General features: G+C 43.3%; 1 protein-coding gene across 1 annotated transcript; it reads right to left on the bottom strand.

Annotated features, from left to right (window-relative positions):
• Nucleotides 1–177: 177 nt before the first annotated feature.
• bcl2b (BCL2 apoptosis regulator b) lies at nt 178–26396 on the bottom strand. Its single transcript, XM_004542713.5, has 2 exons — nt 25269–26396; nt 178–2765 (listed from the first exon to the last, which is right to left on the bottom strand). Exons 1-2 carry the CDS (start codon nt 25815–25817, stop codon nt 2628–2630), a joined length of 687 nt encoding a protein of 228 aa, XP_004542770.1. The 5' UTR covers nt 25818–26396; the 3' UTR covers nt 178–2627.
• Between the last annotated feature and the right edge of the window lie 412 nt (nt 26397–26808).

Below are 26808 nucleotides of genomic sequence, written 5' to 3'. Positions count from 1 at the left end.
GACTGTCACGTTGACACAGCCAGGCTTTATGCAGAGCAGAGCTGAGCAGAGCCGTGATGGATAACAGATAATCAAAAGAGCACGGCTCTTCACCTAAAACATCTCTCTTATTCTGTTTGCTGACTGGCTCCGACACCAAGACAGGAATCAATAAGACACCAAAGCAGCATCAACTCGGACTTCTGCATCTGCTGGAGAAAAATCTGGTTTATTAGGAACAATATGATCCCACTAGCTTATCGTGGATATAGCAGTAAACAACAGAAACACAATTCACTTTTCTTTTTTTTTCCTTTTTCTTTTAAGTGCTACAGTTTTGCGATTATAGACATAAAACAGCACGGAAACCATAGTGCTACATTCATATATGCACAGAGTATAAAAATTACAGTATATTGCTGTTAAAGTCTTCCTATTCCTGCTCATAGCACCCTCAGTTTCTTACACACACACACACTCATACACACACGCTCATACACACATCACAAATCACACTGTGAGCTGTTGTAATGAAAACTGGGTGGTTTTAACGTGAGAGCTGAGACACGGTTTAGGTCTGGTAGGTCAACATTTTTTACAGATAAGCACTGAGTTATCATTGGAGCACAAGGCTGACAAAAGTTAGGCTAATATAGTACAGTAACACAAGACAAACCCTCCACAGAGAGATCACAAAACCTCACTGGACAGACTCTCAGTGAACTGAAGCAAAGTGTTTTCTCCTTTTAGCTATTATGTATTTTTTTCTTCATTTTTTTTTCCTTTTGAAATGAAAGATTAATACAAGTTAACTTTGGTTTCCAGCTCTCTAGGATACTATACTGAAAAATTGTGGCAGTTTAAGCTGTGAGTAAAATCAACAGTATAGCAGCCTTAAGCCGATGATAATACAAAACGGGGAAAAAAAATCACTTTTTAAAACATGTCTTTTTTTTTCTTGTTATAATAGCAGCCAGGAAATAACATTGTTACAGTGTGATTCCTTAGAAGAAACTGTTAAAAATCTGTGATCTGGTACCTCTGAATAAATAGAAAAATGCTACCTCTTTGTTGCTATTTCTTGCCTGTTCTGTTATAAATATGGTTACGCGTAGCAAATATGCATTGTGTTAAGACATCGTGTCTTTCATCCATGCAACGACAAAGAAGCTGAAGAGTTTTAGTGATAGAGAAATTTAAAGAAAAAAAAGAAAAGAAAAGGTTTTCCACAAGTGACTTGCTGTACAACGCAGTATTTTGGAGGCCTTGAGTGCTTCCAAATTTGCAGTCGGACTGTAACACAAGACAAACATCGATTACAAAAACAGGCTGAAAGGAACCAATCAATGATTTGGGATGCATTTGCAGGCTGGAGAGAGGGGACATCTCAGGTTTCACACATGGGACCCCCTGGCTTTGCTGCTGGCATCTCCTCAGTCATTTGCGAGAAACTGCCTTCGGTTCAGAGTTCATTCTGTGGCAATACCGAGCCACTGTGAGACCTCAGCCGGGGCGAGGTCTGAAACCTGAGCGAGCCCATTCGACAGTAAAAGCAAATTTAAAAAATAAACGATGTCGTGTGCTAATAGTACGAGCTGTGATTATTTATAATTTGTAGGGCAGTGATTTTAGAAAAGGAGTGTGTCAGGAATGCACTCTTAAAACTGTTTATGCAGCAGGAACCCTACTACAGGGTTTATTCTACTTCTGCCTCTTTCTTTTATGCTGTGCTGCACATCTCTCGTTCATCTTTCAGGCTTCTTTTGCATATTTTTTTCTAAAACACTCCACATGCAAACTATTCGATTCGGTTTGCTGCAAAAGTTTAAACCCAACACAGGAGCTTTCAAAGCGCTGCAAAAGAGCTCAGTCTTCTAGCAGCCTGTCCTCCATCACAGGCCAGGGAGAGCATAATGGAGCAGTGTGTGCTCAGAGTTCACTGGAGCGGTCTGAGGGGTGAAAGCAGTAGACACACACTGCGCTGGTTGTAGCGAGCTGTTTCCATTACACATTCTAAGCAGCTGCTGTTTGGAGGAAGTCCTTTGAAAGACGACTTGTGGGGGTAACTGGAGTCCACAGTTCAAATGGGGTCCTTCACCCTAAAGAGCCGGGGTCGAGGCTGAGGCCTCGCCCTCCCTGGCATCATCGTCACCATCATCCTTGCACCCCCCCACCCTACATCCTACCGCCACCACTACCACCACGAAGGCCTCCAAACCGAGGACCTACACATGCGACGTCTAAACTAACACTCAACGTTCATGCTATAACTCCTAGAGAAGCAGGACGAGCAAAAAGAAACCGAAAAAAAGCAAAGGCAAAAACATGCACTCCTCGTTTCTCCGCTGTTGTAGTCAGCTTAGTGCGATTCCATCTAAAATGCATCCTTTGCTCTGTGGGTTTCGCCTCTGGTTTCTTCAGTTGTTTTGATTTGTGAATGTTTTGACACGAAGAGGCAGGGAAGAGGGAGTTTTTTCTGGGAGAGGCTTTGAAGAGATTCAGAAGAGTCTGAAGGTTGTCTCTGAGGGGTCAGGGGCATCTTTAAAAAAGGTGCAGGGAGGGGGGAAAAAAAGAAGGAGAGGCACCAGGAAAAAGAGGAGGAAGATGCTGAGATGAAAAAAGTCGAGCTGATTGAAAAGAGGCCTTGTTCACTTTTGTGTAAGGTATGCTCCGATGGTGAGGCTGGCCGCTCCGAGCGCAGCCAAGCCGAAAACTGTCTTGATGGAGGGCCAGGAGCAACTGAAGACGGAGTCCCTCTGTCTGTCGTACAGCTCCACAAATGCATCCTGAGATGAGAGACAGAGACAACTGATTAGGCTTCTGAATAACATGGTTACCTTCGCATGAATACTTTTCAAGTTCTTAAATAAGGTTTGCATCTCATAGTTCTTAAAGGAGACATGAGTCACAAATAAATCATTCTACCTTAAAAGAAGGGTCAGCAACTGCCTTAAACAGCCGGTCAGTGCAGGTTTTAACCGAACGCTGCTCAAACAGGGGTTAACCCTGCATTTGATGAGGACTATTTTTAGCAGTCGCCTGAAAGACATCGATTGACTGATATGTGGAAGTCCACGTGAAGCTGTCTTAAAATAATCTACAGCTTTCATGCTAGCAGCAATATGGATTGATATTTATATAGCGCTTTTCTACTCTAATTGAGCACTCAAAGCAGTTTTTATGACAGCCATCATTCACTCTATCGTATAGCACTGCCTAAGTGCCTTTTCTAACATTCACACTCCAATGAGTGCATCAGGGCTAACTCAGGGTTCAGTATCTTCCCCGAGGATGCTTCAGCATGCTCTGCAGTTTATTCGGGATTATCTAATCGTTTCTTTACAAGAAAAAGTTGTGGGTAAGAGGCACAAACAAATAAGGCATACTTGAAGGTTGGCTACACATGCATCACTTAAAGGAATAATTCATTGTTGTCTTTGATCTTCTTCCTGGAATTTGTGTGATTACAAGAAAAACACAAAACACTGCAGGCCATATTTAATATCTCATTTTCCTGCCTGTAGTTTTGGTTTCATTTGTTTTAATAATAAGATAAGTTTCATTCACTTCCATGTATTGAACATAGATTTTATAGGAAAAAAAACTTGGTAAATATGATTTTTTTTTTCTAATTTGGGTGAAATGACCCTTTAAAATGTAAATCCCTTGGCTGATACCAAACATGGGTGGGAAAAGAATGTCATTACACTTATGCTGCAGGCAGATCCACTACTGTTCATCGGCTCTCACACCCTCCTACGCTTTTCATGCACAATGACACAACCCACTCGGAAACACATACTACCCAAACACAGGAATCACCCAAAAAGGCCCATTCGCAACATTTTTTTCTTTCTCTAGCACGCGGATGAACACTCCAGTGCTCAAGCACGAATATATTAAAGCTGCTCACGGTGTCTCAGTGGGTTCAGCTTTCTGCCGCTAAGAGGAGTTTTAAAGGAGGCCAGTTAAAAACGTGAGCGTACACGAGGAGCATCTGTGCAGAAAAGACCGTGGCTGCGTGTCTTAGATGAGGAAATACAGACATCTGCTTAAAAGCGGTGACAGCAGGAACAGCTGGACAGGAAGTAATGGTGCTAAGCTAAATGCTCTCCCACACACAGACAGACACACACACACGCACACACAGCAGATTATCTTGAACCAAACGACAATAGAGGAAATTTTAGGGAGCTCTAGGGGACACCTCCTATTGAATATTTTTCTTTTGTTATGAGGCTGACCACATTAGAAGGTGTGTTGTGAAGCTGTACATCTGATCTCCTTTGAAGTCTCCATCTCTTGAAGTCTCTATCTGTAATTTGATCAGATCTGTGAACAATGGTGAATTGTTAAGTTTGATTCACTACAACATTATTGTGTCAGTTCCCATGGGGATCTATTACCAGTCTATTTTAATCTGTCTGGTTTTAAGTCAATTTACCTACAGTAATTATGCTTTGTGTTACTTTTATCGGAATACATGTTTTTTTGACCTTGATCTAGTAGAAGATTCATTATACTCTCTTTCGCTAGTGTCACGTTTTAATACACAGCTTCCTTTTTATCAAACAAAAAGCCCACACAGGACTAAAAAAAGGAGGCATCTATTCTGAACTGCTGTACGGAGACAAAAGCATTTCCTGCTTCCCTTCCTGTCCTGTGGCATTCCTGAGGCTGGGGGCTGGTGACAGAGGGGAGGAAGGATCAGCAGTTTTTTTTCTGGGCCCTCTGATGTCAAAACACACTGTGTTCCGTAAATCACCCGGCAATATCTTTTACCACACAGCATTCTCTTTGTTGCAGCTGGGCGTTTTAAACTACACCCCCAGGCTAGAGACAGTAGTCTAGGGGAATGCTAACAGCTCGGTGAAACTGTAAGGCTCTTATAAATTAGCTAAATGCTAATTTCAAAAAGTATACTCACTCAAATTGGTAAAGCTATGGTGTGATGCTTACTGGTTGCATCACACTAGAGTGAAATCAGAATGGCACTCAGAATGCATGTGTTGGAAAAATGTACTTTTAAAAGTACTTTTATTGCACCATGTTCATTTATTCATGAGCTGCTGTAACAGGATTCAAATGGCTGAATTGCCACCTCAGCATGCAGTCAAGTTCTATAGTCTTGCTAATGACCTACTAATTTTATTCAGGTGTGTTGCAGCAGGGACACATGTAAAAGCTTGAAGACACCGGCCCTTAAGGACTGGAGTTTGACACTAGAGGCCCAGAGTTCAGCACCCTAAACTGACCTCTTTAGATTGCTAGGGGATTGCTTAGATTGCTTGGTTGGAAACAAATTGTCCCCAGACAATTGTAGTCTCACTCAACAGACTGGTGAAGGTTTGCTAATTATTTATAATCCCAGACAAATTGCCAACAGGTAGGAATCAGTCTGAGATTAGTCTGTGGTGCTGAGCGCAACTTATCTGTGATGCGTCTCTTTGCAATAGGGAACTCGACTCAGCTGGTTTTCAACTGGTTGTATTCAAAGTTGCCAAATGCCAACTGACTCGGAGTAGTCACAGACCTGCTCACCATCTTTAAAGCAAATATTTCAAAAAGTTCAGTGCAAATAGTCACAATAATTTTAGTCATGCCACGTTCTCCGACTGCTGTTTTCCCAAGTGTGACCGTAGCATAACCATCTAACGCCAGGCTGTTAACATAAAGTAGAGCTGAAGCTGGTTTTCCAGGTTTTCACCAAACAGAAACAGAAATATTAAGGCTTAAATTTAAGGCATGGCTGCTGCAGATAACACACCAATGCAAGCAGTCTGAAAATTATTTTGGCTTGCTGTGCTATTAATTCATTAATTTGACTGTATAGTCACTTAGCAGCAGGTACCTAACACACCCAAATAGTCCATACTTGCACTTTGCTAAGCTAGCTTGCTAGAATAAACTTCTTACTTCTCACCTATTCACCCTGTCATCCAAATACAATGAAACAATCAGCTCCAAACACACAAACAACGACACACAAAACAAGATGGTGGCAGTCATAGTGTTAAAATCGAGCTATGTCCATCTTTCACATACAGTCCATGTAATCTATGTAATCCAAAACTCTGTGTCCATCTATCCTGTAAGTGTTGACACATTTATCCTCTGGGCATCATGAGTATCTGTCCTAAATTTCATGGCAGTCCATGCAAATGTTTTTGAGATATTTCAGTCTGGGCTAAAGCAGTGTACCAACTGCCGCCATCATCCCTGGAGCCTTGCTGGTAGTGTGGAAAGCAAAATGTCAGGGAGCATTTTTTATTTTGGAGCGCTCTGAACAGTCTCTGCTTTTGAACGATGACACCCGTCTCCCTCTCCAGGATACAGGTATTAATAAGCGAGCAAGCTCTTCAGTCACACCTCTAAGCCGAAGGAAATGTGCTGATTGGCAAAAACACCATTGTGTGTTTTTCCTCACCTACGCCTGGAAAATAACAGTTTGCTGAAACTGTAACTCCAGCCAGCAGCAAGGCGCGCATGTGACCAGCCACTAGCAAAGCTCAACAAAATGGCAAACTCATGTGTGTCCTTGATATGTCCCAGACAGTCGCCATAGATTATCATCTATTTAAGTCTGAAACAAAAGCTGGCAATTATAATAAGAGGTTCATACGAGCTGTGATGGATGTTTAAAAGAATCCCACAAGGGCATGGGTGGTAATAACTCCAGGTTGACTCAGGGGAGAGCTGGAAAGCAGGAGGGGGGTGGGGGTGTCAGGTGGATATCATGAGACTGAGGCATGCTCCACTTCAGCTCCTGGAACTTTTTCATCCCCGCATTAGCGAACAGCGCTGCCACAAGCATGTGAGCAGTGTGGAAAAACAAACCTTGGCACTTTGTGTTTTGGCCCCATTTCTGTTGTTGTGTTGACTGTCATTCTGAAAAGCGGAGTCTTTACAGAAAAATAATGATAAGCAGGTGGGAAAGAGGACACAGGAAGTTGACAGGGACAAGAGAGCACAAAAAAACACGGCCAACAAAAGACTTCATAATCCCCAAAAGCTCATATTTGCCCCGCAGCAAAGCCATCTGCCATCAGCAGCAGGTGTGCATCTGGGAAATAAAAGTCCAGGCTGCAGTTCTCTACAGTATTAATTTTTTCGATCAGTGGCTTTTAAAAGGTCACCCCCAGCCTACAGAGACCCTGGAGTCAATGGGAAAATGCCTAGCCAGGTTTACACACACCCTGCCTTCATTTTTACTGCAAACAATGAATCCTGTTGAGAATTACATACAGAGCAAAAGAGTTCGACTGAGCGGTGAGGACTTGAGTCTCCCATATGCAGCAGAGGGGTGGCGACTGACTGCATGAGTGTCACGGTTACCCAGGCTGGAAGCTTCACACACAATTTGCTTTTCCCACCAGCGGGAGAGAGTCTATCCTCGACCTCTGATTTGTTTTTCACATGATTTACACCTCTGGGTTTTGCTCAGTGTCTTTCTCATGGACACAAAGAGATTTTACACAGCTGTCTTCTTCAGATGGCTTTACGTTATCTTATGGGCAACGGGAAATACCAAACATTTGCCAGATCCTTTGGGTATCACACCCCACACACTGACACAAACTTTTGGGAACGATCCTGCAGCTTCTGTGGAAGATAATGAGTGATCTTGTGTGCTTGACTAGCTCCGATAAAACCGCAAGCAGCACTTTGCCAAAACAGAATAATGATTAGACAACTGTCTCTGTTTTGGGAATCTTCTCTGGATAATTGCGGGCAGACTGTGACTGAGAGAAAGGGATGTAGGTTAAAGTTCAACTTGTAATTAAAGTGCCCGTTGTGGCTTCACTGCTATATTCACCTCTGAACTGAGCTTCTCCCCACGCTCTGTTTATTTCCTAAGCGTTCACATAGTAGCGTACTTATAAAATTACATATGCTGCTCCTGCTGCCCTTCTTTCATTTTTTTAATTAGCCTTTTGCAGACTCTCCACTGCTAATTAAAGTCAAACAAAACTCCCATTTCAGGGGTGGAGGGGTATGGGAGAAAAAATGCAAGGAAGGCATTATTTTCTCATAATAGATCTGTTTTGATCAAAATATACACTTATATCGCTCTCTTTCATGTGGGTGCATTATTATCTCATGAGTGCGAGCGCATATACAGATTCAAAACATCTGAAAAATAATAATAAAAATAAACAGATCAGACATCATGACAGTGACAGTACTGCAAGCGCTTGTCCTGGAACAAGGTCAGCTTCGATCAATTCTCCAGAGTGGCATCCATTGACCAAAAATCAGATGACGGAGGAGTTTGTTGCAGTACTCATTACCCGTTGAATCCCCTGTGTCAGCAGCAGCAAACAGCTTGGAGCTGAGGACACTGAGCCCTTCACTGCCCTGTGACAATACTGCAATACATGGAAACCACAGCCTCGCAGTCCAGCGTGACAAAGTGGGATGTCGAGCTGTACAAATCCAGCCCAATCAATGCGCAAGTATTTAGTGGATCAGCCCGAGTAACAATAACACTTGCTTCTTTGAAACAAAGGACATACGTATGCAGTGACAAAAGATACCTAACTGATGAGTCGCTTATAAAAAAAATTGCTTTGGTTTTGCAGCAGTCTATAAAATTAACAAACTGTCACTAATGGTCATTTATCATTGGCTAGCTTTGAATGTCATTAATAATAATCATCATTTTGAAGTCAGCCTGAGCATCTTCCATTGCAGACTGCCACATCTGTACATAACAGACTGTGATGTTCGACATCCTTTGAGTCTGAAAAATTAAAGCCAGCGAGGTGTTTGCTTTAAACCTGCATTCTTCCAGGTGGGCACCAGGGGGCGACTCTAAAACATCCAGATTATGTTAAAGTTTATGAGTCAATGACCTACTTCTGACTTGATTTATGATGTCGGTGAACAGTTACATGATGAGTTTATGGTCTCAGTCACCAGTGTGAACCCTTATTTAACACATTATAATGTTACTTTTGTTAATTTTGGCCCTGTATTTAGTAAAAATAATCATTTTTAAAAAGCCAATTACGCATCTGAGTTGAACGTCTTCAATTCCTCAGTCAGATCCATGCCTCAGCTGTCACTGGTTCCAAAAGACCAAGAAGACAATGGCCAAAATGCTCAATTTGAGGCTTTAAAACAAAACCTGGAGCAGGCTGATTATGACACAGGGGCTACATCCATTTTATTTTATTTTATGTTTTTAATGATCCACGTGTTTTGATTTGCCCCGACTATTTGTGTGCGATGCCATTCCTGATGCAACCCTCCCCGTTTTTCTTAGCTTGGAGTGCTTAGGAGTGCACAATTGAATTAAATACTCTTGAATTCAGTTTTATTTATTGGGACCAAATCAAGATGTTTTATATTGTAAGGTACAATTATACACCCAAAGACAGTTAATTAAGCAATGAAGGCAGTAAAAAAGAAAATAGAAACTTTATTCAGTTTGTGCAAGCAGCTCCACTAACCTCACCTTAAACTGAATATTATTTTGGTGAGAAAGACTCCCCGAAGCTTGTGTAAGAAGCTTGAGTAAACTTTGAAAGTGAAGAGCGTTATTGACTGTCCACACGCTTTTACAAATGAATTGCCATCCTTTGAAATGGCCAGCCAATATGGAAGCCATAGAATACAGAATTGGCCCGACAGAGCGGGATCATGACACGGTACAAGGGAAATTGGAAACCTTTTTTAATATGCCCCCCGCTTGAGCTTCACTGCAAACTCAGGTTTCATACCTTCCGCAGTCATTACGTTCGAGTCAAGCGTAAAGAGAGAAACAATTTTGACGTCGGATGCTACCCCAAAGGCTCATAAATATTCAAATTTGCATCAGCAACAGCGGCTGCAGCATTTGTGTGTTTACAAAACAGCTCCCGCTCCCGTGGGAGTCAGCCTTCTCCACTGGAACATGAAATGTGATCGGCAGTAAATCACCCACACTCCTCGTGACACTGTTTTTTTTTTTTATTGTCTCCATTATTCATTGTCTAAACTTACCAGATAAATGAGAAACAGAACTTTACACAGGAGACTTTGGTTTCTCTGAAGATATGTAATGCTTCAATAAACTTGAGGTTTTTTTAATCCCATCAATGAAGAGAAGGAGGAGGTGCAAAACCACGGTAAAGCAATTCCAATTTGTACAGGGGGGAAAATATTCAGAGGATTTTGGGGAAATATAAACAGATTTTGAATTGACAAGCATTGCATGGCCTTGACTGATCAGTTATGTACTCCTTGATTCTTGTTGAGACTATTGATTTTTTTTTACTGAACAGCTTTGATCCAACATGAAATGAAGGACAGGGTAACCTTGCAGTCTCAGAAGACTGAAGGCAAGTGCATAGAAGCAGACTGCACTAGCTTTCCCCCTGCACCCAGGGTTTATCAGCAGACTACACCTAAGCTCAAAGTGTATTATACACAATCAATCACTTTTACATGTAAAGCAAAGAGACATCAAAGCTAAGGGAAAGCCACAGAGAGACAATCCTTTCCCCCCCCTCACAATAAACCTCTGCAGCTCAGTCAATAGAGGTTTTTTTTTTTTCATTCTTTAAAATGAGCCAATCTTGTGGTTTGACCTTGAACATTTGATTCAAAATCCTTCATAGCATCCCAAACCAAAGCACAAAGGAGCCCTCAAATAGATACAATGCAGCTAAATGAGGATGTCTGCCTCGTCTGAGGATGTCTGCACTGAGCGCATCCGGCCTACCACGGAGGAGGAAGTGACAGAGTCCTGCCAGATAGAGAGAACGCAACTGCTGTGCAGCTATAAATAACGAGAGGCTTCATCCTAGCCCCTAGTTCAGGGCTTCCCGATCTAATAAAACAAGTCTCATCTCTGCTGCTCGCTCCATTTAAAAGGCCACAGATGACGAGTGAGAGCGCAGAGGATGAAAAGGGGCAGCTGAGTCATCGTCCACGTGTGTGGGTGTGCTTGAAGTGCATTAAACCTGGCTGCAGTGGCTTTTTAGTAAAGACAGGATGTCTGCCACTTGGGAGTCTAAGTGGTCTGTGTTCTTGTCAAGGAAGCTGTGCATAGCACACCCAAATCCATGTAAGCAGCACGCAGGCCAATAAACTGTGGTGCTTTTCTTTTTTACACTATGTGAGCCTTTCCATCCCAGGTCGTGTTGTCCAAATGTTGCACTCACAGGACTGTTAAAGTGGACTTGCATAAAGACCCACTTTGTAAGTGAAAGTGGCATTTAAAACATGCAGAAGGCCTCAATGGAACAAAAGGCAAGGTAGGTGTAGGTTAATGATTAGACAGAGGCAAAGCTTTCCACCATTCAAATGACTCTATCGGCTTTGAGTAAGCTTTGTATTTGCCGCTCTCTGGAACCAAAGCACCTCTTACTCTAGGAGAGCATGAGAGCCCCTGCAGTTCCAATTTCAACTGTTGAACTATCACTGATTAGTTCAGATGGGAAGTCCTGATAGAGACCGTGGGAAGCAACAGATTCCAAGGTGGCCTATTGCTTCCCCACAAGTCCATGGGAGAGGCCCATTTCCTGTGACGAAGGCAGCGCCGCTTCAAGCCTTAAAAGTCAGATCTGCCGACCCCTTTAGACCTTGAGAGCACACAACCAACCTCTTAGAAAGCCACTCCAAAAATAGTGGCTGCCTAATCCCAGCTAAAAATGACTACTGTATATGGAGTAATGAGCGGGACGTGCGGGAACACCATCTGCAGCAGGGCTTCAAACTTCACGTGACACGTGTGTGGTGACTAATTGTTCTGAACTTGACCCCCCTCCCCAAAAAATGGAGCCATCTGAAATAATGCGCTCTGCTTTCAGTCACTGTGGTCTTGTGTGTGCAGCTTCTTTGTGTCGAGCCCCTGATGTAACAGAATTACATAATCCCAATGTTCAGAAAGGGGCTTTTCAGACAGCAGTGATAGGCGGTGTAAAGGACCTCTATGGCGTAGTTAGCATTAAGTCACTTTTTGTGCAGGAATGACATCACTGTCTAGTATGAGACTATGACTTCTCTGTGGTAGAGCCAAGCATGGCTAAATCACAGAGTCTGTTCGGGTAACTAGGAAAGACTCGAGGCAAGCCAAACATGTAGTCATACTAATACCGTGGAGAAAGGGAGGGGGAGCAGCAGGGGAGAGCCACAGTTGGTTAGAGACTGTAACTAAGAGATTTGTATTTGTTTTGAACCATTAAGCGACTCCTAAATCTTAGCCCCTAGTATAAGAGGAGGCAGACCATAAAAAGGCAAGTTTTAGAGGGAATGTGATGTTATTTTTCCTTTGATGAAACACCAAGTTGTAATTTAGGAAGCACGGGTAAACAAGTCAAGTGTAACATCATCTAATAGAGAATTAAACGTGTCAGTGAAGGAGAAAGTATTAGAAGATCAAAGCTAGACACCCAGGGCCTCCCGTGGTCTCCTCTTTCAGTCGGCCCCTAAATGAAAGCTTGTCAGTTTTGGCAACAAGATACCAGAGCAGTTTACGTGATTAGAGAACACTGGGCCAGGTTTCAGGTGTAGCTGGGTTCCCCGTGTTGGCCATGTAAATGAGAGAGGCCAGAGTCTGGGACGGGGCATGCTGTGAGGAGAACAGAGAGCAGCAGATTGAGCATCTCAGATGTCCGATAATGTCAGAGAAAACAATCATCCGTTTGAGGTACGGCTCCCTCAGGAAACGGCTTTGAAGTGGAGGAGAATGGAGCTGAAAAAGCACTGAAAACTTTCCACAAAGTCACAGAGAAGGTATTCACTGCCGGTGGTGGAAAGCACAGCTACATACAGTATGCTGTCACTTCTTAGACTTAAAGCCTGCGGGAAATACTGCCGATTCCTTTCTCTTTAACAATAAAAATAAACAGTTCATAAACAAACAATTCAGCTCTTGCTGCATTTTGATTAAAGTACTGCAAGGCCCTGATTGGTGCGCAGAAATGTGACACTGCCTCTCAGAACCCGTCTCCAGCTCTGCTCAATCTAATTAGAACAGAAAAAAACACAGAAAATGTGAAATGTGCCTTGTTGAGGTAAACACATTTTCCTTTTATTTCATTTTCCTTTCCGTGTGGTTCTAAAAGCAGGATGTTCACTTTACAGTGTTACTTCAAGAAGAGGGGGTTAAAAGAAAGAAAGAAGAAAAATCATGTGGGGAGACAAAGCAAAAGCCGATAAGGGAAGGAAAGCATATTTCCCACAGGCTGAGAGTTAAAGCTCAGAGATGCATGACAAAACTTCTCTAAACATGGACGATGAGGTCATTTTATTTAGGGGGGGGGGGGGGGGGGGGGGGGGGGGGCGAAAGGAAAGCAATGATTATTCTTATGCAATTTCACTTCCACTCAGACAATCTGAGAGCAGAGGCCGTATCATGAGCGTCAGCTCTAAAAACAATAAGTGAAAGAAAGAATTCCACTCTCTTTCCTCTCAGGACGGGAACACTGGGGGAAAGTTCATTGACCTCTCTCAGGCAACCAGCTGATTTTCATCCAGGCTGGGGGAGAGGAATGAGTGGAATGCATTGATGTGTGGAAACAAACAACCCCGCTTGTGTGCGCGCGCGTTTGCCCGAGAGGCTCGATATGAGAAGGAATGAGCCTCGAGTTGAACCAAGTCAGCTGCGAGAAACACGGCTACAGCAAACCCTTTGAATTATGTAATGAAAAAGCTTCGGCTAAATCCTTCTCAGAAAATAATTACTCAACGAAAGCCCAATCAAGCAGGCAAAGAGCAGAGGTGGACATTACTTCTGTTCTTTTTTCTTTCTCCTTTTACTTTTCATTGCTCTAAACTCAGCATGACTCACAAAGACCTTGCAGAGAGCTAGGGCGTGCTTTTAAAAGACGCATTGTTTGAACTATCTTGAGCAGCTTGGCTCATTCAGAGCTGTGTGACCTTCCCTGTCTGTACGTAAAGACCAAAGGGAAACAAGCACAGCCTACCCGATGAATGATAATAAGTTGCCTATTGTGACAGTGAAAGTCTGGAGTGAAAATGCACAGAAAACTAATGAGGCATATGTCAATTTCATAATGGAGGAGAGTTTCTGTTTCTCTCTGGACTAATCCATGGAAAATGTCATTAATGGGGTTCGGTGCCTGCCTACTGTGAGCTGGCTTGTCTTGAAACTGCACTGCAAGAATAAGATACTGCACCAAAGCTGGATGTTAAATAATGCGGGAGAAAAACAAAAGCAAACCACATGTACAGCATGTATTTTTAGGTTTCGGGATATGTAATGCCCATGTGGATGTTTCACGAGTAAATTCCTCTGCTTTAAAGTCAGCAGATGGATCAGCTGAGGATCAGATGATTGTTGAGTCAGATGACTTTAACAAGCAATTTCATCCAAGTGTGCTCTGTAACTTTGGATTGACCTTAGTCTCCTAAATCTCCTTCTTTGTATTTAACAGCTTGAATTCTATTAGCGTCATTATTCTTTGGGCTTTAAACCACGGTGGCTGCTCCAGATATTACCCTCTCCGTCTCAACCTGGCTGCAGCAGATGAGGCCGTAAGAGATAGGAATGCCTTTTTTTATAGCTTTATAAGCCTCCTCTTATTTCATGCCCTTCCATCTGTCCTCCTCCTCCTCCTCCTCCTCCTCCAGAACCCTGTTAGCCTCACCTTCTGATCAAAGACACCTTCTGAAGTCCAGGCTTTAAAAAAAATTTTTTACCCAGGAATATTTTTTAATCTCCTGTCCTCCATGAAGTACAGGAATGTGGACTCATTATAATTCAAATCTGGAAAACATTGGCGATCAGGGGGTCTGAGCGTGATGGGTTTGGTGGTATCAGAAAATGAGTTGGCTGATCAAATAGTGCCTGCTGAAATTCAGCTGATTAAAAAAAAGAACAAAAAAAGAAACACATCTGTACTTATTTCTTCGTGCATCAGTCCAACCGCCAACTGACTTCAAATGTGAGCAATAAATTAGGCAGTTTACAAGTCAATTTGCAGAGTTGATTAAACTTCTAGTGGTTAGATTTGCCGACATGAACCTCGTCTAGACGGGAGTTAAAACCTCACTATAAAAGCAAAATGAAGCCTGTCACCACTAAATCTTGGCACCATAAAAGTTTGCTCTGGCATAAGTCATCAAATGAGTGCATCCTTAGAACATACACAGACATAAATCGTCACTGTATTGTCAAAAGAAATAGCAAAAAACATGAAATAAAATCCCTAGGAAGAAAAGGAATCACTGTCACTACTACGGTATTCATTTCTTCATGTTTTCTTTGAAGTATCTGTCAGTATTTCAAGATGTAATGACAGCCCAACAACCAATTAAACGTAGAGGCAGAGTAGATTCTGTGAAATTGCTGCAACATAACGCCTTGGCAATAGTGGGTTTGCCCCTACCGGCGAGATATCTGTGTCAAAAGTAGCACGCAGCTGTAATATTCCGCGCCAGCTGCAGCATCCTGACAGAAGGTGATTGTAGATTTGAGAAGATGTCAAGAGAATTTAGGATGGAGACTCTGAAACAATACGTAGAAGCCAGAACAATGCTCTCTTGGAAAAGCTTTTTATCTTCCAAGCGTCATGGGTTTATAGTTTTCTCTGCACTTCAAACCTAATCAGTCGCCATCAAAGGCGATTGCAGCAGGGTGGTGCTGTATGAGCTGTGCCAATAGGGAGAGCTCGCACACCAGCTGAAAGGAGTCAGGAAATTTAAAACATTTTTAAAAATGTGCTAAAAGATCTCACCCAGGTCTTTCCACAGAGACACTCTCCTTCAGGATGCATTTTGATTAATCACATGCACATACAATCTGACATTCACAGCTGCTGGTCTGCTGTGTTAATTGAGGCTCTGCTCAGAGAACCATTGCAAACCATTGGAAATGCTGAATCTATACCCCGTAGTCAAATAGATTTCCAAGCATCGGCTGACCTCACTCGATGTCGACTGAAACAGATCAGATTTCCTGTGGGATACTTGCTCTCATGCCAAAAATCATGTTTAGAGATGGGGTGCACAGAATTATTTACTCCAGACCTCCACAGACGAGGCAGAGAAATCTATTTACCATTATCTGGCTGTTGTCATTTTTGGAAGAGCGAGTACTCAACAGTTCAGAGAAGAGTCAATAATGGCATGCTGTTTGGTAATGGCCAGTGGTGTAGCTAGCTGCGCCGGGGGAAATCCCAGTGGAGATGGTTGTGGTGTCTGTGTAAGCGTGCACGAGCTTGTGTGCGTTGAGGCTGTATGGCATGGCTAACAGGAAGCTAGGCACCCCGAGGCCATCTGCTCCCTGCCATGGCTCACATGTCACCCTGTGACAACACAGCATTATTGATTCACACTACCACATCCGCTTCTTTGTGTACACACTGATGTGCCACAGTGTATGTGTGTATGTATATGCCCGTGAGTGTGTACACAGCCATTTTGTTGACAGCAAATAATTGATTTCCACTAGCACATCCGCTTCTATCTTTGCCTGTACGTGTGTGGATATCAATGCTTTAAGCCTTAAAAGGTCAATTTACCCTGAACCACAAATTAGCAGCTAGCCATGGAGATAGTTTCGCTTTTGTTTTAAACGTACACTTTTCCATGTTTTTTGCATCAATAGCAGAGTAAATGGCTGCGTGGGATTTGAAAGGTTGAGATTTTACTGTCTAACTTTGCAGTTACCATTGCCACTATGGAACATTTAAGCTCACTGTTTTGGTTTTGCAACCTGCTCCTTTACTCTTCATTTGCTCCCATCAACCTTGCATCACGAGCGTTCAGTTTACACTCCTTAGACGCCGGAAATATGAGTAAAGACCGATGCTAATCCTGCTTTCTGTCTGCTAAATTTGTATTGCATTTGCAGCCTGTTTTGCTGCTTCACCGAAATGCTGTTAATTATCGCTTTAGTCTTTGCTGCTGCTTTCTCTGCCCCAAAATCAATAAAACTGATAAAAAAAAAATTGGTCTCATAATCTTAAAGTGAAATTTCATAAACTGCAGGTCGAATCGCTATTTGAGGACGCCTTACAGGGGAAGTCAGTTGCTTCTGACTCTCATGCTAAAAAACCCAACTTTCGAGCAGGTAAACATGTTTACAGCCTGGTACAGAAATACTTTGGGGCTTTCTGCCTAATTTCCTCTCTGCTGTGTTTATGGCGTTGGTTCTTTTTGGGACATTTTAAAAGCAGCTTTCTTACGTAATGTGACCTTCTGCTTGGTAATTTGTACTAACAACCTGTCCTCTGTGCTTCAGCTTTGGTGAGGGAAATTGTAATATAACCCATACAATGGACATAACGTACTTCCTAACTCAGCTTGCTAGCATTAGCAGTAATTGTTGCTAGAGAAAAAAGTCACGTTTTTCTTTTTTGTATACCTGTGTTTAGATCATAAACAATATAAAAGAGCGTGACGTCACTCACTGGTGAGTCCTGATACGAAGCCTTGTACTGAGTGTCTTTTTTGGCAGTGTGTTGAAACCTGATGTGATGATTGAGGGGTGGATTGGGCTGGGTTGCGAATATTATGAGACAATGAGCATACCATGAATATTCCTCCCTTCTGACTCAAATAATGATCATAGTTTATTGAATTGACTCAGTGATTTATTCAATAGAAAATGAAACTAGCGATTTAGCTCAAAAACTCATCAGGAGAAGGTTTGTTGATGTCAGAGGCTGAGAGAGCTGAGGGCTGTTTTGTCATAGACTTGTACCGAGTAATCTCACGTGACAACATGGTCACATTCAAGAGTTGGCCGCCATATTGGATGTGACAATCATCGATTGCTAGTGAAAAATTTGTATTCTCTCGTCGGTTGGCTATGGTTACTGTAGTCGATGGCTCAGATCAGTTGTTGCACAAAAAAAACTCCTGGTGACTGTTAGGCACAACTTTTACTTTGGATGCAAACCTTCTTCATTCCCGGATTGTGTTGTACTTTTCACAGATTTACTACTGCTTGGAGTGTAGCTATTCAGTATTTGTAGACAAATCTGTCACTTCATGCAAACTATGGGCAACTGAACCGACATGAACCAATATGCTTGGGACCAAGCGTTGGATTGTTCACCCACTAATAGGAAACGTGAGCTGGGTTTAGACCATCGTGAGACCAAGGAGGTTTTGTGGTTGTCTGTGTCTGTGTGGTTGTGGTGGTGGGGATGACACTGACCAGTCTCTAGGTCCATGTGACAGGGACTTTCACAATCATTTTCCCATAAACTCCCATCAACCTCTAGCAATCACTTACATCCAGAGGCTGCCAGACGGCTGGTCTGTAGGTCTGCGTGACTAGGGCTTTGTCACTGTGATTGTCACCAAAAATAAAAATGTTAACATCAAAGTGAAACATCTTCTGCAGCATGTCTTTGTCTTGTCTTCCTCCCCTCACCCCCAACTGGTCGTGGCAGATAGCTGCCCGGTTCAGCCTGGTTCTGCTAGAGGTTACTTCCTAGGGAGTTTTTCCTTTCCACTATCGTCAAGTGCTTACTCATAGGCTGTTCGTCTGGTTGTCGGGGTTGTCTCTACATTATTGTAGGGTTTTTACTTTACAATATAAAGCACCTTAAGGCAACTGTTGTTGTGATTTGGTGCTTATAAATAAAACTGATTTGATTTGGACTGAATTGAATCAAAACCTTTAAAACCTCAATAGAACCAGAAGAGACAGCCCCTGTTGGACTGATGGAAACTATTTCGCTGTTGGCTTAAGTGTAACGAAGCAGACAGAAGGGATGGATGTAGTGAAAGAGGAGATGCAGAGGGTTGGTGTGACAGAAGAGGATGCTAGGAATAGGGTGAACAACGGAGGTAGATGATCTGCTGTGGTGACCTCTAAAAGTGAGCAGCCAAAAGAACGAGACGAACTCCTGGGATTGCTTCGCTTTTCAGATCCAGAAACTACATCTGTAGTTCAGATCTTAGATTCTCAGGCTGGAATTAATTCACAGTGAAAGCTGCCATTCATTGGGGAAACCTAAGACAATCCACTACCTGTTCAACAGGCTTTGTCTTTGTGAGGAGACATACTAGACTTCAAATGACAGTGGATATTGCTGCCCTAGAAATTAACTGAAAACATCAAATCTCTTTTTAAGCCTTTTGGGGGTTTGACCCAAAAATATCTACAGTAGCTAGACAATGGGAGGAACCATTTAACCTTGCCCTATATTGATATGCTGCGCTGCTTGCAAGGGTGTGCCTAGTGGCAAAGTCAACTTGCGTCTCAATAGGCTTCTCATTATCCGGCTCCCACCGTGACAGGAAAGGTGGAAAACTCTTTTATCTGCCATCTCAAATGGTTCATTAGGACATTTTTTCCATGGAGGACGGCGGTGGGTTCGTGATGTGACGCTATCACAGAGGCACACAGGGCAGGGATTTACGCGTAACATGACAATTAGAAGACCACACAAGAGCAGTGATGGTAATGCTTCTATATTTAGAGGCCTCTCGCATGTCCCTGCATTTTTCAGGGATCTGGAACGTTACCTGACACTGAAAGCCAGGTCTCTGGGTATTAGTGTGTTTGGGCACGTGTATGTGTGCAAGTTAATACGTCTCATGTGGTGGGGGTAAGAGGGAGGAAGAGGATGAGGGAAAAAAGAGGAGGGGAAAGAGGATATAATCTCTCAGCTGGAGCTCATAAAGCTTTCGGGACATCCATTTAGTGTCCAAGTTTATCTGCTCCATATATTATTTATCAGCGTATCCTCTCAGTGGGATGGTAGCGCTTAGCTCAAGCACTTGTCCCTCATAAAACAGGAGCTTAGAAGGTTGAGGTGACTGCTTATTTGAGCAAAAGGGATCAAAAGGAAACAGTAACATGGATGAATTCTCAACTTTCAATCTGTAAACTCGCGTAATCCTAGAAGTCCAACACAAAGAGTACAAAATAAAGAAAAAACACTGATGTTAGCTTATGTTCATGGTCCACTGACATGACTATCCAACTAAAAGAGCTGGACACTCAGGAAAAAATCCAGGTTGTGTCCGTTTTTTATTTACAGCCCCTGTTTCCCAGCAGACATTCTGCCAGCTCTCCCAAGAAGGCCCAGAAATAACTACAGCACAGGATGGGGTGGAGGGTCTCTGGGGTAAAGGTATGTTGCGGAAAGACGCAAAGCATATCCCCTGCAAGTGCAACAGAACAGGATTTGTGGCCTGCAATCATGCCGTAAACGGCAATGAGACATCCAGCGTGGTTGGAAAGGTGAAGATGGAGTGCATGTGACTTACTGCGGGCAAAAGAGTATAATCTGAAGCTGAATAGAAATCAAAATGAAAAGAGATTCAGTGCTTCTTAAATCCACACACGGGACTAAATGCTTGGCTCAAACGTCTTTGAGACGCAGATAGCGAAGAGATTGCTGGAAGAAAAATGTTCTTGTTGGACTGATTGAGAGAGCTGCGGCCCGCAGCAGCCCACGTCTGTAGGAAATGTTCCTGAGATTACAGATGCTGTGCTGATGGGTGTAAACACAGTGGCAGATGGTGAGCAACCGAGGCCTCCCAAGCAAAAGGGGTACAGTACAGGGGAAAATCTTGGCTGCCTCTTGCCACATTAAGCTCCTTTGTGGTGCACAGTCTCCATTACAGAGCTCAAACACATCCAACGGTAAAGTTGTTGTCAAAATCTCCAAGCTGATTCTTATTTAGTTTGTTTCTTTGTTTGCTATTTACATTTTTGTTGCGTCTCCAGCTGTAGAATGACAGTGTTAATTGACGGGGTGGGAGGGAGAAAGCCTAAAATGCTATTTGCGCAAGTAATCATTTATTCCTCGGTCTGATTGCTCAGAACTAGAAGGCAGCGTTCACACAGTAATGAGAGACCAAAAACTGATAAACAGCTACAAATTAATGGATGAAAAAAAGGGTGTAACTGAGTGTGACAGCACGCCGCATGACAAGAAGGGAATACTAGCTCAGAGTGGATGTAAGTCAGTCATGACTTACAGAGCTCATTACGCTGTAAAGCATGTGTCCTCAGAGGCAGCGCTGCGTTCACCATCAACATAGACATCTTTGTGTTAGAAAAAGAGCTCAAAGCTAAAAGAAGCATAGCTGAAACAGTTCCTGAATGGCGCCCTGATTAGTATTGACTTGCGTTTAGCAGGCTGAGTTTGCATCTAGGAGACGCAAATTGGATGTAAGTGAGACCTGGTCGAGAATTTCTTTTGCTCTCCTGTGAATGGCTGCATGTGCCTCCTTTGTGATTTAGTTTGTTTGTTTGGTTTCTTTTCCTGGGTTTTTGTCTCTACTCTGCTGAAACGTCACCTAGATGGAGATTAATGACTTCCTTGCTGTCCCACATCCACTCAGCCTCAGCAAGGCGCCGTAGCCAGATGCCTGCTATACCATAGCAACATGCTGGTCCCACCCATCGAAGAGCAGCCTGTGCTCTGGGAAACCCCCACAGGATGGACCCAACCCAAACGCACATTGTCTTTCATAACACACACACACACACCTGGGAGACACAGAAAATAGACCACCTGGTTAGCAGCATTCCACAGACACCTGATCTCACTGTTTGGGGCTTAAAAAAAGAAAGAAGGTTTTTCAGTGATTTAACTCCTTCCTCTCACTTGTTATAGAAAAGCAAGGATTTAGAGGCATGTTAGCATATCTGAGGAATATTTCCACAACTTAGCAGTAAATACAGGGAGCACAAAATCATGGCAGTTCCCTCTGATGAATGTGTGGACCCAATTTTATGACATTGTGCAACTACAGGAGAGGCCATGATCATTATTCTTCTGTGGCTTCAACAGCTGAATGTCTGCACAATGACTTGGTGCAAATCCATCAAAAATAGTGCTGTTTTCAAAGGGTAAGAGATCACTTTGACCTACTGGTGGCCACAGGGAAGACTGCAAGAACAGTGAGATTCATCCATAACAGCACATACACATTTTTTTTTAGGGAGAATTCAAATTAGGGTTGTTGAGAAAGACCAAGAAGCAATGCCATCTTTAGAGCGTGACTAAAAACAACAAAGATAAAGAAAAATCATTTCTCAACATCATATCTGACACTGCTCTTGGTTAACCTCCAGTTATGAAACTGCTGTTTTTCTCTTGAAGCACAATTTGGCATTTCGCTCCGTGCCGCCCTCTCAGCCAGTCAAGCGTCTGAGGTCAAGTATGTAATTTCGGAACTCGGACGCCGTCTGCCACTTTGTTCAATCACTTGGTATTTACTGCAAGCGCCTGCAAATAAACACAGGTGCGCCACGTGTGGGTGAGTCTGCAGCCTAAATGCAATCGTTCCCTGATTGAGTGCAATTTCTGTCAACAAAAAGGCCGAGTTTCTAACTGAATGTTAGGGACAATGAAAGGACGGTGTGTCACATCCCGGGGTGTGGGAAGCAATCTGTGCTGAATGGGAGCCATTTGGCCCCTCAGCTGAGATTTTGCAAACACAGTCACTGCTTTGTCAGTTTTTTAAAGGGAAGATTTTCGCCGAACTAAATGTGTATTTGACTCACTCGCAACACTTAGACTCAACAATGATTAGTGGGTACCGTTCACACTATTTTGGGCTTAAATTGTCTCAAAAACAACAGGAAACAGAGGGTGGCTGATAGAAAGCTGTTTCCACACCACTCTTACATGTCAAAATGTCAGTGATAGGCTGATTAGCCACCCACCTTTGTTTTTAGAATGGTGGAAAACACAGCACTCACCTCTTCCACACAATAACACAATGGACAGGGTAAGTGACCATAAATGCAACCTGTCTAAACACACATTTAGCCGTGTTTACCGAGTGTCTTCATTGTTTGGAAGATGTGTAAATGCCATTTAAAAAGTTTTATTTAGAATTATCAGGTCGAACACTATAACAAACGACAGTGAGCTCATGAGAAACGACTGATTTGTGAAACCTGTTTTATCCTCATTCCTCTGCTACAGCCACCCGGCACGTGAATGTTCCTTAGAAAACAGGTGACCCAGGTGAGGTTAATGCAGAAATGTAGCACATGTGTCTCATTGCAGCAATGCAAAGCTTTCACAATAAAACATAATGGATACCAGATCATTTGCAAACAGTGGCAGCCATTGTTTAGTCCCCACTGAGCTCTGCAGCTACAAATGAGGAAACTGAGGTCACATCCTTTCTCCCCCCTTTTTTTGTACTTCATAGGCTCATTTATACACTCCCCCTACCTGAAATTTCACCTCTTGTAAAAAAATCTCTTTTTTTTTTTAAATTTATTAAAAGAAAATTAAGAACTTGCGCGACTAAAAAACTGAAAATAATGAAAAGAAATGTTTAAATCAATGTTGCTAACCCTGACCCTCTGGACAGGTTTCCATGATCTAAAACATCTCTAAAAATCCCCTCTATGCCCTTGAGATCCCTGTTGAGAGATATCTGATTAACAGTCTCTGCATATCCTCTGTGAATTCATAATTCAGGAAGAGGCCAGTACAAAATCAACCCGATGTTTAGCAGACATTCTCAAAAACATACAAAAACACAAACACGTCAGTGTATAACAGGCCGCCGTTTTGGCTCCGGAGGAGACAAAACATAGCAAAAAACCCCCAGCTTTGTTTCACAGACTGAAAACACAGTTGACTTTTATTACATTTCAACATCTGCAAAGCCAGTTTTCACAAACCCAATCCAGAGTACAGACAACGCTGTGTTTGCAACGTCAGTTATTAAAGGTCATGCAATAACACCTCAGGAAATTCCCTACCTGACACCCGTTCAGATGAATATAAATCAACACCGGTGCATGGCTGCATATGCGGAAGCTACAACAGAAACTGAGCCAACACTAACATATTCAGGATTAAACTGTTTTAGAGCTTACTTTGAGCTTAAAACTAATTGGATGAGGTTATTCATTCCCTATACTGCAGACATATGCTTTCAAATAATCCTAAATAATCCTTTGGATTAAAGAACTGTGCTCTTGCTCTCTCTCTCTCTCTCTCTCTCTCTCTCTCTCTCTCTCTCTCTCTCTCTCTCTCTCTGTCTCCAGTGGATGTAGAGATACAGTCATCTCCACCCAGCTGTAAAACCCAAACTATGATGACCTACATTATTCTACAGTGGGCTCCAGAGACCCCGAGCAGGCATCTCTGCGGCCCCAGTCTGCGCCAGCTTCAAGGCACAGGTCTGAAAAAGGCAGACAAAAGAGTCCCAACCAAGATGCAAACAGAGGACGGCATGTTAAACACAGTGGCTGCAGATTAGCACTCTGTGTTCTTGGAGGGCCCTCCCTCTGTTGCCTCCCTTTGATATGTGGCACAACCTGCCACCTCCAGGGGCAAGGCAGACTCAAGGGGAATGTTAAACGGTCTAATCCTTTGAGATGAAACATTCGATATGAATCATTGATAAGCCCACTCAACACACGCCCCGTTTTTATGATACCTTCCAGCTAAGATAACCAGGCAGTGCAAACGTTATGCTCTCATTAAGAGCACCTCGGCTAATTAAAGGTTAATTCATTGCAAGTCAGTTTTGGTGGCTACTGAGGTGCACAGCACCCCCCCCCCCCCCCCTTTTTTTTTTTGCAGGAGGGTTTGCAGCTGTAATAAAAACCTGAAAAATTAATATGACAATGCATGCTTGTTTCAGATTCAGTGTGGGCATGCATTCAGCCAGGTGTGTGTTGTGCCAAAAAAAAGGGCCTCTGATAAGCTGAACCCTGTCCAGTTATGCCCAGAGGCCTAAACACATTAATTCAATAGTTTGCTCTTTGCTGACATGTGTCTGACCTCCTCCCTTCTGCAAGAATGAGGGCCTGCAATGCCTCACGTGACAGCGGGACTGAAGCACTTTCCTGCATGAAGATTCAGATACAGGTGGATGGTGAAATGCCCTCTCTCTCCAACACCACACACACAATCCTGTTTCTTTTTATAACTAAGCTTTTACTTCCCCTTAGATAATAACCTCTGTGCTCCAATGACAGCTCTGCCTCTGCTTCTACAAATGACAGGGCGGGTTTTTTATAGAGACGCGTCGGGAGGTGTGATAGAGAAACCGCTGTTTGATTGGTCGAGTAAGTTTAACAGTCAACGAGATCAGCCAGTTAGAGCAAGTAAAGTAAAGCCGTTCATCTCGCTCGCTGCCTGACGTGCGTCACGAGATCACCCTAAAAGGGACTTTTCTTTTTTTAATGATCAGCTACACATGTGGTTTCGATATTGAGCCCCGTTAAGCCAGATCAAAATGCACTTTTCAGCTCAGTCAAACATGTAGGCCTACACTGACCGAACTAAGTCACTGAAATTCCTTTTAATCACAGTTAAAAGAGGACTTTTGCGACCCCTTGGCACACTGCTGCAAAGCGCTCAACTACACGGAATCAGACATACCCATCCCCCGTTATCTTGTATCCAGCTGTTAAGAGGTCCATTTAAATACTCCGTCATCCAGTCTGCGATGTTGTCCACCTGGGATGACATCCCCTCGTTGGAAGCGCACTCCACGCACACAGTGCCCCCAAACTCGAAGAAAGCAATAATCCGGCCCCAGTTCACCCCGTCCCGGAACAGTTCGTCTATCACCTCGGCGAACCTCCTCTGCGCCGTGGAGGAGGTGAGATGCAGCTGCCGCGACATCTCCGTGAAGTCCGGCTGGTACAGTCTTTCAAGTTCATCTCCAGCCTCGCGCAGGACTCTGTGGATGCCTGCGTGTGGGTCGGACTGTGGGAGCCGTCTGCAGAGGTGGGTGTTGCTCTCGCCGTCAGGCCCGGTGCTGGCTTCTCGGCACCGGTGGACCAAAGTCGGTGGAGGGTCAGTTATCGATCCGTTATTAGCAGCATCTTCTTCTTGGACAACGCGAAATCCCCACACGAACCCCCGCTTGGAGAGTTTATGGCAGATATACTTTTCCACAATATTGCGATTATACTCGTTCTCCATTCCGGCTCAAATTTGGCACTTTGTATATCCAGTGGTTATCCTAAATAAAATGCATTTTGACCAAATGTGTGCACTGTACAATGCTCTGCACAGGCTCGTCCAAAAAGCTGGGGCTGTATTCAAATAGGTAATGCAGCGAATGATCCCACACAGAGAGGAGATACTTTACTCGTGAACTCGGGGGAAATCCCTTGAAAAAAAAAACTGCACAGAAACACGCACTAGAAGTCAAAACAGGCTGGTTCCGTGTCAGCAGCAGTCTTCATTTCCCGAATCCTTGGAGGGACACTGGCGACCTTCTCTTTGCATAGAAATCCAATATGCGGAAGAGGTTGGGAGTAGTGTTGTTCTATTTCTGTGCACATCACCCAGACGTGGATGTGTTGCGATTTAAAAAAAAATGAATGAAAGCCAAAGTTGTTCACGCCTGAAGGGGTTTTAAAGGCGGCCAACTGTTTTAGCAGCCTTACGCACGAACCAGACGCGGGACTGTGCGCCAGACAAGGTCGGACTGGAGTCCTCTTCCACGATTGCTCCACATATCCTCCGAAGCAGCTCCCTGCTCACCGCTAGTGGGCCGCACTGTTTAGTGAGGTATGCCTGACGTCAGCTGCGGAAAGTCTTTCCTTTGGCTGCTCCAAGTGCACACCAAGAACTGCGCTCAAACCATTTATAGGCCATATTATTATTACTGCATCCTCGTTTTAAGGCAGATCACGTTACCCAGAAAATTATATAAACAAGAATATTTTTAAGATTTAGATATTTTTTATGATCGAAGACAGAAATCTTAAAAGATCACAGGGTTAGGGGCAGAGGACCACCCTGGCGAGGGATTGCTTTGATGTAGTCCAGCCACCCCCTTGTGGACACAGATTTAACCTTACAAGTGCAAAACTGATGCACCAGTCTACATTTTCCCTGTCTTCTTTAAACTTTTCTCATCTTTTTTTAAAGCATCTCCCCTATTTGTCATCTACTTATTCTCCCA

Source organism: Maylandia zebra, linkage group LG18 (assembly GCF_041146795.1).
Source record: "Maylandia zebra isolate NMK-2024a linkage group LG18, Mzebra_GT3a, whole genome shotgun sequence".
Classification (NCBI taxonomy): domain Eukaryota; kingdom Metazoa; phylum Chordata; class Actinopteri; order Cichliformes; family Cichlidae; genus Maylandia; species Maylandia zebra.
Note: the sequence above shows the minus strand (reverse complement) of the source record. Positions and strands in the feature narration are given on the sequence as shown.